This window comes from Vespula vulgaris, chromosome 10 (genome assembly GCF_905475345.1).
Source record: "Vespula vulgaris chromosome 10, iyVesVulg1.1, whole genome shotgun sequence".
NCBI lineage: Eukaryota > Metazoa > Arthropoda > Insecta > Hymenoptera > Vespidae > Vespula > Vespula vulgaris.
Genome location: NC_066595.1, coordinates 7,998,185 through 8,018,030, shown reverse-complemented (window position 1 = coordinate 8,018,030; position 19,846 = coordinate 7,998,185). Strand labels below are relative to the sequence as shown.

Below are 19,846 nucleotides of genomic sequence, written 5' to 3'. Positions count from 1 at the left end.
ACAGAAGGCTGAATCATATGACCTACACAATGATAAGATAGAGATGTCAAAACGTAGGAAGACGATCGACACTAGATATGTAGCAGTCAGTTCATTCGAGCGTCTTGAGATGTGTACGATGATTGGCTTCAGTACCCTAGTGGCCTTCTACGATTCTCTTAACTACTCTCGATGCAGCTTGCTTTTATCCTTCGTTGATTGGATAAAAATTTCATCTATGAAATGCCTTATATCTGAAAATAATTCAAGCTTTTGCAACAATCAATTTTATCAATATATCGTACGAAATTTTTACCAAATATGCTTATTTTCCCAATAATCTAACAGTTATGTAATGATAGTATTATAACAATGCAAGTTGCTAATCAAATTTCGTAATAGATGCATTATGGGAAGTGCAACGATATGGCGCGCTTTTTTGAAAGTAGAACTGTGCCTATACGTTATTAAATTAAATAATATTTTGATAATTTTTTTAGATTACATTGTTCTTCAAATTATTATTAAACTTAGTTGTTTATTTTTAAGAAAAACACAACAAAAAGATAGAAGAAAAAGTAATGATGCAACTTACAGTTGCACGGCAACGTAATCGATATAATAATCGGTATTGAGAATATACGAAACTAAACAAATTATATTTCTTTAATTTTTTTATGCAATTGTATTATTTATTTTTATTATTATATATTTTTTTGTGAACGATGTTTCAAGAAGATACCTCGATCGCTTCGAAAAGTATTTTAGAGCCTGGTGTAATAAATGAAGAACTTCTTATTAATTTGTCAATCGATCAAGGTCCTGAAGGTGATGCTGGAAAATATTTTCTTGAAGATGGTATTAAATTAGATGTTATCACGGAAATACGAATTGAATTTCTTAGTAAGTAATTATTTATGAAAAAAGATTAAAAATTTGATAACTTTATTTATAATATGTATATATATTTTCCACAGATATTTTGAACATCGATCATCTTTGGGTAATGCCAAATTTGATAAAACTACATTTATCAAATAACATTATAGAAAAAATTGAAAATTTGGATGCGCTTGTTCATTTGAAAGAACTTAATCTATCTTTTAATCATATTAAAATAATGGAGAATCTAAACCATTTAATCGAATTAGAAATATTGTTACTTTTTAATAATCACATCTCTAAAATCGAGGGCATAGATAATTTGCATAAGCTGCATATTTTTAGTATTGGAAATAACCAAATAAAAGATTGGGAACATGTATAAAATCTATATGTTATACGTTTTATATATATTGTTTTATTATATATTTATATTAAATTTTGTAGCTTTTTTCCATATTCTTTTTCTAATAATTTCTTTAATTTTTTACTTAAATTATAATTATCAAATTGCAGGTCATGTATTTAAGACAATTTAAATATCTATATAGTTTTAACATAAATAATAATCCATGTTTGGATAAAGATGGATATCAAGAATATCTAATTGCATTTGTACCGCAATTAATCTATTATCAGTATAAAATGATTACTAAGGAAGAACGTCAATCTGCTATAATCAAAGAACAGTGAATATGTTTTATGTTATATTACATATTACTTAAAACAATTATATATAATTTTTTATATTTTTTGTTTTAGATGTGTGATTAGTAATATAGAAGAGGAAGAAGCAAAAAAGAAAAAGCAATTGGAAGAACAGGAAGCATTTGAAAATTTACAGAATCTACTATCTAAATCTTATGTAGAATATTTAAACGATGATAACTTTTTCTGGCATATGTTTCTTGATGACAAAGGTATAATACGCTGTAATACTAATTATTTTTAACTAATTATTTTAAATTACTTATTTTAAACTAAAAGCTAAAATATTTTTATTTATTAGAAGGAAAAGATTTATCTGCAGTAAATAGTGATACAGAAAATGCTTTTGAGGAATATAGAAAAAAAATTTCTTCTATATGTTATGAATTTTCTGAAATAGGATTAAAGGAACAAGTTAAACGAGATAATGAAATTAAATTATTTAATGACGTTGTTAATAATGGTAAAAGTAAAGTACAAAATGAATCAAAAGAGTAAAGTATAATTTTATTGTATTATACATACTATCTTAACTTAATTTATATTGATTTCATATTTATCTTTATTTTTATATTAGTATAGTGGATGAGATATTAGAGGAAAAAATTAAAATATTCTCACAAATAAATCTATTATTTAATATACTTGATGACGAAATGGATGAAATGGATGATAATGTAGAAGTAGTATACAATTGGTATATTCATTTTAATGATATGATATCTAAAACATGGACAAAATTAATGTCTAAAGAAGTTGTAATACATGATCAATTGGTAGTATGTATTACATAACAATAAAATTAAAAAATGGGTAGTCTTTAAATTTTATAACTTGTTTTTCTATAATTCTATAATTATGATACTTTTCTATTATATAAAAGGAAATAAATGAAGTTTTTAAAGTAAATATGACAAATATGATCGAGCAATTTTTGGAGACTGCTCGAGAATACTTTTCACAATTGCGAAATGCTGAAGCAGACTACAATGATAACATAAATACTATTATTTTGTATTATATCAGTGGTTTTGAAGGTGAATCTAAACTTCCAAGTCATTTGTTAGATGTATGTGGAGATAAAGATATATTAAGTAATAATCTTGCAGCATCACATGATTTACATTTGCGTGTAAGTAAATCATTTAATATGTTCATGTAAATGATAGTAGAAAAAAAATATCCTTTTTTTATTGTAGGTCATTGATGCTAGGGAAGATCGTATGTTAAGTAGACTAAAAACATGGCACAATGAATACTGTGAAGAGTTGTATAAGTATTAAAGATTTGTATCAGTAAATAATTCATTAAATTCAGATTAAAAAGAATGATAGATTAATTTTTGTTTTTAGCAACGAAAATAACAGGCACCGTCAAAAAATTTTGGAGATTACCCATCTTCTACAAGATATACGTAAACAATTTCATTCATTAATATTATTACATCTACCATATTTTGAAATTAATAATTTTCCTAGTCTGACTATATCAGAAAAATGATTAATTGTAATAAAGAGAAGTAGGAATAAAAGCCATTTTATTTAAACAATGTATTCAAGCAGTAAATACTTATAATAAAAAATTCTTAATATCATGTTTTATAAAAATATATATATAATATATAAATATTATCTTATTAAATTATAATAAATGTTACATAGTAACAGAAAAAAATATTTAATTTTGTTTTTGTTTCAATGTTTCAATGTATGCGTGAAGACCTTTTTGAACGTTTGCTAATTGAATAAATTGTTTAACATAATTTAATTCAATCTCTCGATGTTCTTGTAACCAAGAAATTAATTTTTCACGAAGTCTTAATTTTGTCATATTTCTAGCTTGTTCTGCAAAAATATATAAAATACTGTTTGTAAAAATGTAATGTTTATTCGCTTTTGTTTAAAATTTTAATAAAATAATAAACTTACTCGATATTCTATCATAAGAAGATATGTATTTTTGGCATTTTTGAATGGCTTCTGCTTTGTCACTTGCCAATTCATCTACAAGTCCAATATTTAATGCTTCATTAGGACGAAAAAGTGAACCCCTAATAAGTAAAAAACCAAATATCTATTAAGCATATACATTAAGATTTTTATAGTACTATTTATTATTTGTCGTATATACCTCAACAAAGCTAATTCGGCCTGTCTGTAACCAATAGTATTAACAAATGGATCTATAAACCATTGTGGAGCTATAATACCTAATCGTGTCTCATTCAATCCTATGGTATGTTCCCCATCAACAAAAACTCTGTATTCACAAGAAATAGCTAATAAACATCCACCGGCAGGGCTAGCACCCTATGTAAAAGTATATTTATGATATGTAATATAAAATAAATGTTTAATTTTATATTATGGATGTAATTAAACAAAATATATATTAAGGAAATTCTGCATTCTGCAAATATTAATATATTAATAATGGTAATACATTGATAGCAGCAGCAATTGGTATTTCTAAACCATATAAAGTCATCCATGTATCTTGCAAAGTACGCCAATAAGCAGTGAATCTCTTAATATCTGGTTTATACATTTCCATAATGTCTAAACCTGCTGAAAAAACTGTTGGTAGTGATGAAGTCAGGACAATGCCTTTACAATTGTTTTTCTGGACTTCTATCAAAGATGTTTTTAATTCTTCTAATAATTCTAGATTTAAGCTATTAACTGGAGATCTTGCCATAGATATTATATGAATTCCTAATACATATGTTTCAGTAAATAAATTTACTCAGCAAAAATATAAATATTAAATTTATAAACGATTATAATTATCAAAGTACCTGTATTTTTATCTTCTGCAATTTCCAATAGTTTTTTTCCAGATGCATAATTTCTAATAAATTGTTGTTTGGTAAAAAACCTTCTAAGAGCCAACATTCTATATATGTTATACAAATTATAAGTATTTTAAATATTATACTTAATTTTTTTTAATATATAGTAATAATGAACATATATTATATATATTATATACCTATTAACAATCGACAATTTTCTTTCTTTTATGACTACAGAGTGTAGTATGTAAGCGAAATATAGTATAGTATACTTTATATGATTGCAACATGTACTATAGTATACTTTATTCACGTACTTTGTACTCGAGAAAAACAAAAAGAAATATCACGTGCTCATTTTCTGAGATTTATCTTTGGAATGGTATTATAATACGTATCATTTTATGATACAATAAGTAAAATATTATATTAAAATCTTATCGTTTTTATTACTTTTTCTTATTTTTAAAAATATATTTCTTTAACAATAATATTATTTCTACATTATATCTCGATCTGATATATTATCATTATATGTTACTAGCATTACTTACCAGAAAAAACTAGCATATTATTCTGTGAATCACTTTGAAAAGAGAAGAAATGAATAAAAATAAGAACTATTGGAATTAGATTTTTAATGCATATATTACAAATAAAAGTGAAAGAATTAAAACGAAAGTTAGGTTTATTATAAAATAATAGTACATCTCTGACCAAAGTAATTTATTTATTTCTTTAAAAACTTAGACGTTGGAATGCGACTTCTACACGTATGATGGATATAATAAAACTACATACTACTATATATGCATGTATATATATGCGTATACATACACACGTGTGCAATAATTATGTGTACATATGTATACGCACACATAACTGTGCTTTTATGATTTTTCACGTGATCTCAACATGATATATATATATATATATATATATATATATATATATATATATATACATATAATCATATCATTATATATGATCATAGAATAATAGCAATTTAGTGTCTCAATAGCGATAATCAAACTTCCCTCTATTGTTTACATCCCCTGTACTGATTTCTTTACAAGTATCCACTATTTTTTTTCTTTTTTTTTTTTTTTCTTTATTTTTTCATACTTCAGAATATAGAAGTTGTTATTTACAAAATATACACAACTCAATTCCGCAGAATACAAGTTTAAAATTTAACTGGTCTCTTTAAACGTACATTTTACGCGAATGTATTATTATTAATAATATTATTATATTATTACTATTATTATTATTATTATATATTTCATGTATAATAATATCTACATATACATTTTCGTTAACGACGATTAACAATCTACTGTTCGATAATGTACTTTGTATAAAAACTGAAGAGTATCTTCGAAATTTGGTTCGACCGTGGAAGTGTGAAATCTGTTAGGCATCTATCGGAAGTCTGTTATATTATTTTTTTTTGTTATTTTGTTTTTTCTTTTCTCAGTACCATCATAAAATACATACTATAATCTACACAAACCTTTATCCACACCACTATGAACTTATTTTAAAAGATACATATTTTTGTTACTATATATACACGCGTACAATATATATATATATATATGTGTATACACAACATACATACACATACGCGCGCGCGCGCGTACACACCCAACAGATACATATCTGTATATATATAATTTGTATAACATACAATATGTGTATGTGATATAAATAATTTGTTAATCAGGAAATTTGGGATGATGATTTATACTTAACAAGGAGTGTTAATTCAAAAATGAAAAACCCATCCATTATTTTTTCACCGGCAAATCATTATTTGGAAGCTGACGAATAATTATATTTTCAATGTAGATGAATAAATTCACTTATTTCGTTTTGAATTAATTCATAAAATAGAACAAGTTTAAGATTATCTACTTATTACCTTTTTTCATGTATTCTGGAAAATAACTTCATTATGCGAGTCTTTGTTTCTCAAACTATTTTCGAACGAATCTATATAGAATGGTTCAATATTTAATCAATCGACGATGAAAGACACATCGATACCTTTCTTCCTTTTTTCTTTCTTTACAGTTATTTACACAAGATCTTAAATTATATTTTACATATGTGCTCCTATAAAGGCATATTAAACATTTATTCTCCTAATCATATTCGTATTTGTTCGACACAAATGTTTTTCGTTCTTCGAATTTGAAAATTGTTTGAGAAACAAAGTCATTAAAAATGTATTGTATATCAATCATGTCTTAAATATTAAATAATGATAGTACTCAGGAAGATTATGCGCTACGATTTGTAGTGCTAGGGAAAATAAAGTTATTTTTATAGACTGATTATAACTGAGCAGTCTATGATTAATTACTTTTAATCTTTTTTTTTACCGCAACAAACAGAGAGAAGGCACCTTAAAAGATCTGTGATGTATCCAGCACCTATATTATTTGGTTTAATATTACACTGCTTTTAATAAATATTATTAGAGAAAAAGCTTATGGATTCTTTGATGTTTCAATTTGGTCCATTCCATTTTTCCTTTTTTTTTTATTTTTTGCGGAGACGAAGAATTTATCATGTCTCTAATTGCAATTGCCTGTTCTATTATATGTACGAAGATATTAATTAAGCGCATTCATTAATGTAATTAGAAAACGAATTTGAATCTCACTATCTTCCTTTCATTTATTTTTCTAAATTTGTTGCGTTGATCACGTATGTGTGGACCAGATTAAAAAAATCCTTCAGGTTAAAGATTTTCTTTTTCTTTTCTAGTTACATAGAGATTACTCCACTTTAGAATTCTCGATTGAAGCATACCATAAATCTATATCGAAGATTTATGTAATGCTATCGGGATTAATTGATGTGTATCTATTAAAAAGAAAAAAAAAAAAGAAAGTAAAGAAACATTTCAGTTAATACAAGAAGTTTTCTATTCTAGTGGATACTACTCTTTTTTTCAGTCTTGCCTAATCTATGGTCTTGTGTATACAAATCCGATGATTGTTTACTATCTTATTACACACGACTATTTTGTTAAAATGTATTTTTTCAATTTTGTTTCCTTTTACAGTGTAATAAAATGCATTAAGAGGGATTTTCACTGTTCTAGATATAATCTTTTTATAAATTCTAAAACAGTGGGTATGTATAATAGAAATATGTATACAAATATAAGCTTGAAAAACTTAAGTATATATCTAATCGTAAATTTTCGCACAGATCCGAGTAGTGTGAAAGCCCTATTGGACAGATGAATCTCCGTTCTGTCTGATAATGAGTTTACAACGCGATTGCATTTATAAGAAATTTATAATTTAGGCAATATATTTAGAAAATATATTCGAGAATGTATATATAACATAAAAAGTGCTGCTTTGGATAAATAATAATAATAATAATAATAATAATAATAATAATAATAATAATAATAATAATAATAATAATAATAATAATAATAATAATAATAGTAATAATAATAATAATAATAATAATGCTGCTGCTGCTGATGATGATGATGATAACGACGACGACGACGACGACGACGACGATAATGATGGTGTGATGATGATGATGATAATAATGATGATGATGATGACGATGACGATGACGATGGCGATGGCGATGACGATGACGATGACGACGACGATGATGACAACGATGATGACACGATGACAACACGATGACGACAACGATGACGACAATGATAACGATGAGATGATGATGATGGTGGTGGTGACGATGACGATGACGATAGTAATAAATCTTAATTGTCGAATTGAACAATTAGAGAACTGAAAAAATATTGTTAAACTAGATTTTCGATCGTAGTATACGAAATAAAAAATTATATAAAATATATACGATGTTACATCGTTACATACGTAGAAGCTTTATACACTCTGTGTATTATTACATTTCATATACACAAATCTACATTAGCATTACACGACTCATGTATCTGTCGTATTGCTAACATTCTCTCTCTTTCTCTCTTTTCTATAGCTACCATTAACTTTAGAACAATTGTTATTTTACTCAAATAGAGAAAATATTATTAACATTTGTGATCAATCTGTTGCAATGTTTCACTGTCCCAAACAAGTAATATCTTCAAAGGCAAAGAATTTGTACGTTTGTTGTTACCCATAATACTATTTCTCATAATGTGAAAATAATATTGCTATCTACAACTTAAAGCAAGATACGCTTTTTTTCTTTCTGCTTCGAACAAAAATACATTCAGATTTTTATTGCTATTTCATCCATATAAAAATGTATTTATATTCGTAAAGGAACGAAAAGAAGATATATTGCTTTAAGACAGTAACACATCATGACATCGTGACTGCTAAACAAATATGAAAAGCATGTGCATATATCTGTTTTATCATATATATCTCCAATAATAATAATATAATATATTGATTCCGACTTAATCTATAATCTGTATATTAAAAGTATTCTGTTACTTTTTTCCCTCATTTATCAATTTCAGATTCCTAATTAATAGGGCAAACAAAAAAATGTAATTTTTTATGGTACGAATATTAAAGAATGATTGTTGATAATTTTGTACGATTTATGAAAAAAGAAAAAAGAACAAAAAAGAAAACAATATGATTAACAGCTTTGTTTTTCAAATTAAGAATTTTCTGTACTGTCATAAGATATAATGAAAATATAAATAATTTAACGTATACTATAATATATATATCTACATATATAAATAATTTAATCAAGCTTTACTGTGACACAATCCTCCCAATAGGGCATTTTTTGGTTTATATACAATGCACAATAATCTTATGCTGATCGGAAAAAGTTTCCAACCACGAATTTGTACAAGTTCTATTTGTACACCGCTCATTGATCGATCACTTACAGTATAAATATCTATTAACTATATTCTTCACTTTCAGTTTGTGAGACACTCAGAGTTTTCATAGCAAAATAACTTTTGCAATACAGACATCAGTTTGGACTTCTCAACAGTAAGCTCTGAAAATCAATTAGATCTGTAACATCATCTGTTCATTCAAGATGAAGGTGCATCAATCAAACTAACAATCAAATATCGAAGTTTGTGGATCAAGCACAAACTTTCATCATTCTTGATATATCACCTCATCTAATTAGAAGTGCACAATTAGAAATGCACATCTATATTAGTTATATCTATGCTAACAGACTGTTAGCTTTTTAAGCAGATTGTATTACACATTGAAAGTAATTTTCACCTTTTCATGTTGTTGATGTAACAATGTTCGTAGAAGTTGTTTCGGTTGGTGTTGTCACAGTTGTTGTAGTGGGAACTGAAGGATTAATATTTGTTTGTTCAGATGTTCGTGAAATTGTTTCTTTTTCTGTACACAATTTTTTGTGCTCTTTATGTTCTGAACACGAACTTGACTTGCGCTTATGGTTTGAACTCGTCGAGTGCGAATGACTCGATCCTGTATCATCTTTATTCGAACGATTGCTGGATGATCTCTTTTGTCCGTCTCTTCCATGACTGTGATGACTGTCCTTTCGTTTTTCTAATTTCTTTTCACTTTCTTTAACATCAGTAGAGTCTGCAGGTTTACTAGAATTAGAAACATCCCGAATTGAGGATGTCACATTCTTTGATGAACTTTCTTTTATCGTCTCATTTGTTTTATGTTCAGATTTACTTTGTGGACTTCGATGACGATGTTTTTTACGATCGCGATCTCGTTTGTCACGATCTCTTTTTTCCTTGTGCCTCTGACTTCTAGAATCTTTCTCATCTCTGTACTTTCTTTTAGATTCTCCTATAGAAGCGTGATGATCAGAAGATTTTAAGGATTTTTCTTCTACATTGCTAACTCTACTACTACTACTGTATTTCTCACTTTCCATTAACGGTGATGTAGTCATTGAAACAGAAGAGCAAGAACTTGTACTGGTTAAAGTGGGAACTTGATTTTCAGTGATGGTATGATCTTCAGCAGGACTTTCAGAAGGTTTCTCGTTCTTTATTCTTTCCTTAGCTTCGTCTTCAGCCATTTCAATTAAAGCTTTCACAGCATTTTCTGTTGCGCATTCCATTTTCGACGTAAATGCTAATACAGTCTCCATTTCAAGTAATTGAGAATACCTTTCCAATTTTGTAGTATCATCTTTGAACCTTTGTTCGGCAATTTCAAAACTTTCTTTTCTAATTTTATCTAGCACTTCTTTTGAGGCTTCAGCTACACCAATCCTTAGAGATTGACAAACTTCATCAACGTCAGTCTTAGACTTGTATATAGCAATTTCTAATGCCTTATCAACGACCTCAGTTGCATACGTTTTAGCTATTAGTTGTCTTTGATTTAATACTTCATTTTCCAAAACAATTGTTTCAGTATTAGAAGATTCTAATATAGGTGGACAAAGTTCTGAAGAACTGAAATGTCTTTTACTGTCTTTTAAAGGAGATCCTGTTGTACCATATTTAATAGATGTTCGTCCTTCCATTACATTCAAAATAGTTTCTTTACTCGAAACGTTATTACTACTACTCGATCTGCTATGATGACTGCGATGATGATCTAATTTATGACCACTACAATCATATTTCTTCTTGTCTCCAGAATGATTACTTTTGCTACTACTGTTACTGCTGCTACTGCTACTATGCGAATGATGACTTGATTTGTCACTATTGCGATGTCGTATCTCGTGTTTTTTATCAGACCTTTTATCATCCCTTTTACTGCCGCTAGACTTTTGATCGCTAGCTCCACTTTTCGTAGTTTTACCATCATTAAAATGATTTGCAGACGTATCATTATTTTCTTCACCATCTTTTCTTTTAACAGACGAGTGTCGGCCATGATCACGGCTTTTACGATCGTCTTTTCGTTTTCCATGTTGATCTGACTTTTTTAGGTTTCCTTGATACTCCGCAGCTCTTTCTTTAGCCTTCTTTTCTTCAAGAGAATCAGAATAAAGCTTTTGTTCTAATCGTTGACGATTAGTATTTTCTTTCTGTTCATCTCCTATACCAACGGTTTCTAACGGTTTCTTTTCTTTAATACGATGCGTAGATTCATTAATAACTCGACTATGTCTTATACTTGAATTATGTTGTGACTCTGGATAATACTGTTTCAATCTAACATGCCACGCAATGCTTGAAACAGCTGAGACCGTTCTAAATTGATGAATAATGTTACGCGGTAAAAAATAAATATCATTATCATAAAGATTTATCCTTGCATAACGAATACCTTGTCTTCTTAATTGATTCAACTTAGCATCTTCGACCCATTGTACACATTGAGATATTGGTGGTTCGTGGAGATCTAGTTGAAGTTTTTCAACTAACTCTGGAAAATCACCAGCGTAAAATGCCACAACGTCTTTCGTAACTCTATTATATTCTGATGCTTGACCACCATGCACCGCTTTTAATACTCCAACAGCAGCCGTAGTCATCCTGTCCAATCCATGGCCTACATGATCGGCATGAGCTTTTGTACGATCTTCGAACATGTATTCTCGAGCTTCGCTAAGTCGTGGTAAGTATTGTAAGTTGCGTAGTTCATTTATGCCCGTTCTACGCCTTTTGTAAGGACTTTTATTTATATCTGCCGTTGGAACTAATTGTTCTCCTGGCCTAATCCATAGGATAGGACCATCATTTGATTCTTGTGGAGTTTCCATTTTTACTACTGATAGTGGACCCCATGGCATCGTCTAAAATTAATGTGATTCAATTAAAACTATATAATTACATACTAATTATACAAAAGTTAATTTGTTTGTTACTTCAATATATAATGTTATTACTTGTTCTTACCAATTTCAAAAATGGATTTTCCTCTAATTTTTGTAAAAGATCTGGAAAATAACCTCCAACCTCCTCGTGGACAGTACCCACAAGACTTATTTGATGCAAAGGTCCATATCGTATTGTTCCATTACTATATGCTTTGCAAACTTGCTCTTTGTATTGTACCATAGTAGTTGTTTCAATATCACTACTTCTTCCTAATACTCCATTCTTCACTGTTAAAGTAGGATAATTATTTGCCATATAATCCAAAAGATCGGGAAGATATGCTGCTGCATTATGTACTATTCCCATAACATGATGAGCATTACCATTTTCATCTTCCCCAAAAACTACCTGTGAATTATAATTAGCATTTGAAAACATTTTATTTTATATATTATTGATTTCGGTTCGTATTTCTCAAATATCAATACTTGTATTTAAAAAGCATATAACAAAAGTATAATCATTGTAATTAAGAAATCATTCACATTCTGAATTACATACTTTAAAATACTCTTGTGCCAACTCTTCTACTTGTTCACTGGACAAAGTATCAATTTCATCTTGAAACATATGCACAACAGTTGCCCCACCATTAGGGTATGTCTCTATATGAATAAATTTCTTATATTTTAAGCCTTCTAATAATTCACTTTTCACCCCTGTACTATTAAGCATCTTGTAATTTTTTGTTTGTAAGTTAAGTCTCAGATTATCACTAGTAGATTTTGATAACGGTAAAGAAATTGTTTTGGTATTTAAAGGAAGTATACTACGATCACGTTTACATTGGACACCAATATTTGCCCGTTTGATTTTGCTTCTTCTATAGCATCTTGAACAGTGTCTTCTATCACTATGTTCTTTACGTTTGTCTTTAGACGATGAGTCCACCTTTGAATGTGAATTTGAAGACGATGCATTAACAGGTTCTATAGGTTTTGGATGTGTATTACTATCGGTCTTATTTGTTACAGCAGTTGGTATTCTCTCATTTCCCCAATCTGATTTTATAGTTTCTGATTCTTCTTTTTGTTCAACTATTTCTGTTTTTATAGTTGTATCTTGTATATTTTCTTCGGTTGAACCATGTTCCAGCTTTATTTTTGTTTGTAAAACAGAATTTTCTGAAGAATCGCTTATCTCCAGTTTGCCACAACATTGATAACTCTGTAACTCTGTGTTAATTTTTGTAGATGTGTCGGTATTTTCTTCATTATATTTTGCTGTATCCATTATATTAATATTGGAACTGGTATGTGTTGATGTCATAGTAATAGGAAACATTATATCTGGACTATTTGGACTATTTGAAACCCTTGGAGGGTAATCTGGACTTCGAGGACTACTGATCACTTCTCCGCTACTCTGTGGGCTTTCTCCAAGTTGAGGAGTATTGTTAGAGAAATTTAAACATCCCTCTAATTTTGCTGGTAATGCATGCATACTGGTAGATAATATTGTATTGTTGCCACATGTGGAATCAGTCTAATAAATAAAATAAAGTTAAATAGATAATATTCTTTTTTCGAAATTATAAAATCGAATACTTACATGAATAATATGTTGCACTGGTTCTCTAGCAGTCCTCAATAATTCATTATTACATTGATCTGGATTATCTATAGCAAATATAAAAGATAATATTCACAACAATTTATATATACTTCTAACTAAATAATAACATCGGTCAAAGATTAAAGAGAACAATAATAAATAAACTTCAAGTCGATCTTGCTATACGTATTAGGCTATAAGGTTTAAATGAGTTTCGATAACTATATACAGCATATGCTTCATAAAAATATATTAAAAAAGAATTATTAGTTGGAATACTTTGTTCAAAATTTTGGTTTCATATATGTGAAGAAAACAAATAGAAAATAAATATAAAAAAGATTTTAGAGATTGCAAAGATGCAGATCTTTGTATATATGATTCTGCTCAAAGCACTATATACATGATTACCGTCTGTTTTCTCAGGTACACAAGCAGCACTGTCTAGATCATTCCTCTGAGTGGACATACTGTCTGGCTTTGAAGGTAATTTATGCAAAGTCGTACTAACAATGAATTTATAATTTGCACGTTCTTGCACATCACCAGAAGAGCTCAAAGTGTTCGCATTTCTTTGTAATTCATGTCGGTCGGTGTTTGTGTTGAACGATGACGCTGTAGGGAAAACCGTGGGCGTCCTGTTCGAATTTAAACCGATATCGCCGGAACAATCGGTTGCCTCCTTATTCACGTTCTTCCACTGTGTCCCAAGCGCCTTCGCGCTCGATATTTCCCCTCTCAACGGCTCAAACACTTGCTGAATCGTATTATTTACATCACATCGTTCGTTTGACACGATACCCGTATCATTCTCGGATGCCATCTTGATTTTCTGAGCAATATCCTGGGCGCAAAGATACTACGTGATGTCTGATTGGTTGATCTATAGCCGCCTTTCGAACTTACGTAATTCTATTTGTTCGAAACGCTTGTTGAAGAAGGGGCTATGCCAATCAGATCATAGGTAATATCGTAGGACATTTTTACTCATTGAAACCTTCGATAATCTTCGATCATCAACTTATTTTTTTTATAAGATATTGTTATAAGTATAAGTATTAAGAAGCACGTGCTTGATCTTCAATATCTTTAAAATGTAATTTACATTGAATCGATTAACATAATCATTTTATATACGCGTTTAATCATAAACTACTGCGTGACGACACTTTCATGCATTCTCAAAATCGTGATTTAGTATTCCCTCTTTCTCTCTCTTTCTTTCAATTAGTAAAGGCTAACATTCACGTTGATTCGTGTGATTGCTATCGGTTGGTTAAATCGGTTAAATCGGTTAAATCAATTTAAACTTTATATTTACGATTATATTATTATACGTTGGTTAGCATTGAAAGAGAAAGATAGTACAGTATCATTTCCGTATGAAAGAGATTGTTTATTTTCGTGAAGTATCTAATATAAGGTAAAGCACATCAAACCATCTTGTATGTACCTTTTCAAAATATCTAACTAAATTAAATTAAACTAATTGTTCATGATTGATTGTGATATAATTAAAATGAAATAATTATTTAAATACATTACAAAGAATTAATTGATATGAATATTAAAGCCATATAAAATAAAGAAGAATTTGTGTTGATTGGCTATCTTAATGCAATTACACTAGGCTGCTCTAGACTACACTAGATTAATAAGCTTAGCCATTCTGGTTGGAACAAAAAAGTGAGAGTTATGCCTGTCTAGATTCATCGTTGGATCCACGATCGAAGGTTGTTCGCATGATGTTGCGCGCCGCCGCGAATTCGTGATTCTTCGGGGTAAGTGCGAGGGGAAATAAACACAGAGAGAGCGGTGGAGTGGTGTGACAATAGCGCGCGTTCAACAATGTCGTCGGCGAGTAAAAAGGCGAAGGAGATAGAAGATCCAGGTTCGGGCGAAGGAGTCGAGGCTCGGGATTATGACATTGAAATACAGAAGACTCTCGAAGAAATAGATGGGTGTCAGAATCAAATCGATGGCTTGAACGAGAAGGCCAGCGACGAGATTCTCGAAGTCGAGAAAAAGTACAATAAGTTGCGTAAACCTTACTTTCAAAAACGTAACGATATTATCAAGAGGATACCCAACTTTTGGGTCACTGCTGTATCCTTTATGATGCCAACGTTATTTGCAATAGAAAAATGACAAAACTCTTTATAGTTTTGACGTTTCCCGGCGATGCCGGCGTCCGCCGGCGCCAGCCGCCATCTTACCCACTTGTGTACCTACAAAAGTGTGTATAACCTGTAGATATAATCAAAACGAGCACGCTTCCCTTTTTTTATTCTAATCTCAAATTTACAACTGCTTTATATCATGATTCTTTTCTTATCTCATAATAATTGTATTTGTTCTTTACTATAATTTTTTTTCTATATTTATCAAGCTACATTTATATGTTACTATGATTTATCGTAATAGATTTAATACTAAATTTTCTATAAGATATTAGGTGCTTATTATTATTCCTTATTTTATAAATAGTTTGTAAACAACAAAGAAATAGCTGAAATATTGGAGGAAGATGAAGAAGATGCATTACGGTTTTTGAATAAATTAGAGGTCGAGGAATTTGAAGACATTAAATCTGGTTATAGAATTAATTTTCACTTTGATGAGAATCCATATTTTGAAAATGAGGTTCTTACTAAAGAATTTCATCTAGGTTCTTCCGGTGAGCACAGTTTTTGATTGGTATATCTATCTTTTTGGTAAAATATTATTAGGATGTAATGCAGTAATATGAAATTCAAATATCTTAGTTGTGATTAATCTCCTGCTGTTTCGCAGGAGATCCAGCATCCCAAAGTACGCCTATTCGTTGGAAAGAAGGAGCAGATTTAACAAAACGTGCAAAAACAAAAACACCTTTAAAGGGTCGTAAAAGGCCACTCAAACATAGATCATTCTTTGATTGGTTCACGGATCATGGTGATCCTAGTTCAGATGAAATAGCTGAATTAATCAAAGATGACATGTGGCCTAATCCTTTGCAGGTATAATTGATATGAATTACAAGTATTAGAAGTCACGTTTATATTATATGTAAAAGTATTATTATCTTTTCATTGTTTTAGTATTACCTAGCTCCAGATATTGATATTGAAAATGGTGTTGAGGGTGATGGCGAGGATTGTGAAACAGAGGAAGAAGAAGAAGAAGAAGATGGGGGTGGAGATGATGGCGATGAAGGAGGTGAAGGAGAAGAGGGAGATGATAGCATAGTAGTAGTTGAAGATGACGTAGATGAAGAAGATGAAGAAGAGGAGGCTGTGAATGATGAAGACGATGGTGTAAATGAAGAGGATGATTTACTTGTAGATGATGAAGCGGATCGTGAAGGTATTATTAAAAATTAGAATAGTATATTCTATATTTATTGTTATTAGCATAATCTTCAGGAATACTCAAAGAAACATAACGTTTTAGATGGCGATGGAGAAGAACCAGAATAGAATTAAAATTTGAACTCTATAATCAGTCGTCATTGCTGAAATTGTGAAAGCATCAAGGAACTTGAATCCTCGATTGATTGAGAACAGAGAAAGTTTGTCGAATTAAAAACATTAAGCCATATGAATAAAACTTAGGGAAAAAATGTTTGAGGATATAAATAAAGAGATTAATTTTGCGCACAAAAATTCTCTTTGGGTATGTGCGTTAAGCAATATGGCACTCATAGTAGTGTACCGAAAGTGACTTAGAGATAATGCAGTTTGAGTTCCCTCCATGCGTCATGTCAAAACATTGTCGGATGTTAAGTATTCCTAAGTTATATTCATATGGCCTAGTCATTCCCCGAATATTAGATATACAACAGAGGACACCTGCTTGGGTCTATAATATTACCATTATATTATTAAGTTAGGTTATATATAAGAGGTAAATGAAGGCATCAAGCAGGCGTTCTACTTGTTCTATTTCCCATCAAAATCTATTTCCTGAACATTACCTTTCAATGAGAGATGTCAGGTATCATTTTTGAGAACGACGAGAATAAATATAGCTGTGGATGTAAAATGCAATGAAGGTTTTATCTTTCGTAAGTTTTAATCGAGAAAATAATGCTTCTACATTATTCTTTTTCATCGATACGTAATCATATCCATAATATTTTTAATACTATATAAATCATTGAAATATGAAAAAAAAATTGTTTTATTAAGCAAAATATTATTCAGTATCCTACTAACGATGAGCAAGATAATATTAAGTTTCTAGTTTGTGTGTGTTTCATTATATATTCGTATATAGAGAATATAAGCATAGTAAGATCTATAAAATATAAGTTGAGAATACATAATTATTTCCGTTACATACACTTTTTCCCACTTATTTTGTATTATTTATAATAATTTCTTTTAATATAAAATATTATGCTATATTTTATTACATAAGGTATTACACAAGAATATTTGAAAGCCAAGAATAAAATCTTCATTGCCATGCATCTATCGTTTCATCAAAACTCTTGTAAAATTTTGTTATTCAACCTGATGCTTTTATATCGATCTTCGCGTTATTGGCTCAACTATCACAATTGATATCTCTTTAAAGGCATTATGTTGCATGGACAAATTGTTGGAATAGCCTTGATTATATATTGATTTTAAAAATGTAAATAGTCTATTCAAACAAAACTGATCCATTTTTATTCCGACGATTCCATGTAAAGTCTCTAATTTGATATGATCATAAATTGAACATTTTAACTAAGTATGTGCAGCATCCCTCGAACCTTGCTATGACATAAATACAAACTTTTATAAAATATTTGTTATCATCATTTGTCCTTTATAATTGATATTTCCAATTTTTATCATCTTATATTGATTTCGTTTTAAATGTCAAGTATTCGATCGTCATATCATAGTTGCTTAAGTGTCCGTTCTCCTTTTTAACCGCAAGCAGGCCACAAACATGTGCCGTTTGGAAGATGAAACAAAAAAAGAACACTTTGGGTTCAAAAACGACGCCTAAGACGCAGATGAAGTTTGAAGGAAGAACGCGGCACGTTCCGACTATGAAACGTTTCGACTGACAAAAATATGGATAACTTTTTTACAACGAACGACACTGTAACCCGGATATTATTCGATCGTCACGGTATCGCGCGTATTACGAGAGCCATACTAATCTCGTTATGTATTTTCACGACGACGATCTTCCTCGTTCTCATCGCGAGGCGTCATACCGTCACATATGGCACATGTGACCAAATTTCCTATCCCTTATATTCTAACTCATCCGAGATGAGGATGCGATGAGAATTTGTTTTTTTTTTTTTTTTTAATTCATCATCATGTACAAGTACCCGTTTATCCTTTAAGTAAATAATTACATAATCCTAACAACGATCATGTATGATATTCCTGATTAAGAGCGATGTTTAAAGCGACTTTAAGTACCTACCAGTGATAAAAATGGCCTTGTGGCAACAAATTAAACCGATCATTTTCACGACACAGATATTAACAGGCTGATTGTTTCATTCGAATTATAATCTATAAAATTATAATAATAAAATAAATTCTTGTAAATATTAACATAGCATATAAAACGCGTGAAGAATATCTGAAATAAGAAAATCAATAATCTGACTTGAACGATTTTTTGATGGAACGACAGAATTAGAGGAAAGAGAAGGACGACAGTAGGAAGGGTCGAATAAAAAAGAAGAAGCAACAGATGAAAAGGATGAGGAAGAAGAAACGATGCTAAAAAAAAAAAAAGGGAAAAAGTAGGAAAGAGAAGTCCGGCATTGCCGAATCTTTTCGAGCTCGATAATAGGGTAGAGTTGTCCTGTTCCCTGCGGGTGGTACGGAAATTCGCATGATCAACAAGGCTAGCACTGTGTGCTAGAATAAGAAAGAGGAAGCCACGACAAAAAAGGAGCTTTGTGTCGGTCGGCAACGGGAAAAGAGATCACATGCCGCGGAAGATTAAGAAGACGAAGGAGAATAAGAAACTACGAGAAGAAGAACTAGAAAAGACAAGGATAGAATGTTCCTTCGATTCTATCATGAATCCTTACGAATCGTCACGCGTGCCTTGTGAGAAAGAAAGACAGATTAAAGTAAAATACTAGGGGTGGGGGTAATGATGAGAACAGAGAGAGAGAGAAAGGG

At 30.1% G+C, this 19,846-nt stretch overlaps 4 protein-coding genes across 12 annotated transcripts; 2 read left to right on the top strand and 2 right to left on the bottom strand.

Annotated features, from left to right (window-relative positions):
- Positions 1-141: 141 nt before the first annotated feature.
- On the top strand, positions 142-3,245 carry LOC127067263 (dynein regulatory complex subunit 3-like). Of its 7 annotated transcripts, none has more exons than XM_051002005.1 (11): positions 160-280; positions 529-607; positions 718-882; positions 957-1,240; positions 1,378-1,550; positions 1,624-1,781; positions 1,871-2,063; positions 2,147-2,348; positions 2,453-2,701; positions 2,769-2,845; positions 2,922-3,245. In XM_051002005.1, the coding sequence occupies exons 4-11, from the start codon at positions 986-988 to the stop codon at positions 3,067-3,069; spliced, it is 1,455 nt and encodes a 484-aa protein (XP_050857962.1). In that variant the 5' UTR covers positions 160-280; positions 529-607; positions 718-882; positions 957-985; the 3' UTR covers positions 3,070-3,245. The 7 variants fall into 7 exon arrangements, with proteins under 7 accessions (XP_050857960.1, XP_050857961.1, XP_050857962.1 ...); XM_051002002.1 differs by having other exon boundaries at positions 715-882; XM_051002003.1 differs by lacking the exon at positions 529-607 and having other exon boundaries at positions 142-280; positions 715-882.
- LOC127067265 (enoyl-CoA delta isomerase 1, mitochondrial-like) lies at positions 3,090-5,056 on the bottom strand. Of its 2 annotated transcripts, none has more exons than XM_051002013.1 (6): positions 4,918-5,056; positions 4,367-4,464; positions 4,012-4,283; positions 3,700-3,878; positions 3,498-3,619; positions 3,090-3,413 (listed from the first exon to the last, which is right to left on the bottom strand). In XM_051002013.1, the coding sequence occupies exons 2-6, from the start codon at positions 4,461-4,463 to the stop codon at positions 3,247-3,249; spliced, it is 837 nt and encodes a 278-aa protein (XP_050857970.1). In that variant the 5' UTR covers position 4,464; positions 4,918-5,056; the 3' UTR covers positions 3,090-3,246. The 2 variants fall into 2 exon arrangements, with proteins under 2 accessions (XP_050857970.1, XP_050857969.1); XM_051002012.1 differs by lacking the exon at positions 4,918-5,056 and adding an exon at positions 4,561-4,828.
- Positions 5,057-5,072: 16 nt separating this feature from the next.
- Positions 5,073-14,554, bottom strand: LOC127067262 (uncharacterized). The gene is made up of 6 exons (XM_051001998.1): positions 14,127-14,554; positions 13,713-13,780; positions 12,663-13,646; positions 12,180-12,509; positions 9,610-12,076; positions 5,073-9,370 (listed from the first exon to the last, which is right to left on the bottom strand). Exons 1-5 carry the CDS (start codon positions 14,536-14,538, stop codon positions 9,614-9,616), a joined length of 4,257 nt encoding a protein of 1,418 aa, XP_050857955.1. The 5' UTR covers positions 14,539-14,554; the 3' UTR covers positions 5,073-9,370; positions 9,610-9,613.
- Positions 14,555-15,440: 886 nt separating this feature from the next.
- On the top strand, positions 15,441-18,489 carry LOC127067167 (protein SET). 2 transcript variants are annotated; one of them, XM_051001787.1, is made up of 5 exons: positions 15,441-15,821; positions 16,203-16,392; positions 16,518-16,714; positions 16,796-17,060; positions 17,148-18,489. In XM_051001787.1, exons 1-5 carry the CDS (start codon positions 15,564-15,566, stop codon positions 17,171-17,173), a joined length of 936 nt encoding a protein of 311 aa, XP_050857744.1. In that variant the 5' UTR covers positions 15,441-15,563; the 3' UTR covers positions 17,174-18,489. The 2 variants fall into 2 exon arrangements, with proteins under 2 accessions (XP_050857744.1, XP_050857742.1); XM_051001785.1 differs by having other exon boundaries at positions 16,509-16,714.
- The last annotated feature ends 1,357 nt before the right edge of the window (positions 18,490-19,846 follow it).

What these genes read in the sequence shown, in the direction of transcription:
- LOC127067263 (XM_051001999.1), top strand. Translation starts at nt 705, where the DNA reads ATGTTTCAAGAAGATACCTCGATCGCTTCGAAAAGTATTTTAGAGCCT. An exon ending in CACATGATTTACATTTGCGT is followed by an intron (nt 2,702 to 2,768) that starts GTAAGTAAATCA and finishes TTTTTATTGTAG; the next exon opens with GTCATTGATGCTAGGGAAGA. An exon ending in TACTGTGAAGAGTTGTATAA is followed by an intron (nt 2,846 to 2,921) that starts GTATTAAAGATT and finishes TTTTGTTTTTAG; the next exon opens with CAACGAAAATAACAGGCACC.
- LOC127067265 (XM_051002013.1), bottom strand. Translation starts at nt 4,463, where the DNA reads ATGTTGGCTCTTAGAAGGTTTTTTACCAAACAACAATTTATTAGAAAT. An exon ending in TGCAGAAGATAAAAATACAG is followed by an intron (nt 4,284 to 4,366) that starts GTACTTTGATAA and finishes CATATGTATTAG; the next exon opens with GAATTCATATAATATCTATG. An exon ending in GCCGAATTAGCTTTGTTGAG is followed by an intron (nt 3,620 to 3,699) that starts GTATATACGACA and finishes TTTACTTATTAG; the next exon opens with GGGTTCACTTTTTCGTCCTA.
- LOC127067262 (XM_051001998.1), bottom strand. Translation starts at nt 14,538, where the DNA reads ATGGCATCCGAGAATGATACGGGTATCGTGTCAAACGAACGATGTGAT. An exon ending in TGTACCTGAGAAAACAGACG is followed by an intron (nt 13,781 to 14,126) that starts GTAATCATGTAT and finishes TATTTGCTATAG; the next exon opens with ATAATCCAGATCAATGTAAT. An exon ending in CAGTGCAACATATTATTCAT is followed by an intron (nt 13,647 to 13,712) that starts GTAAGTATTCGA and finishes TTTATTTATTAG; the next exon opens with ACTGATTCCACATGTGGCAA.
- LOC127067167 (XM_051001785.1), top strand. Translation starts at nt 15,564, where the DNA reads ATGTCGTCGGCGAGTAAAAAGGCGAAGGAGATAGAAGATCCAGGTTCG. An exon ending in CCAACTTTTGGGTCACTGCT is followed by an intron (nt 15,822 to 16,202) that starts GTATCCTTTATG and finishes TTTTATAAATAG; the next exon opens with TTTGTAAACAACAAAGAAAT. An exon ending in ATTTCATCTAGGTTCTTCCG is followed by an intron (nt 16,393 to 16,508) that starts GTGAGCACAGTT and finishes GCTGTTTCGCAG; the next exon opens with GAGATCCAGCATCCCAAAGT.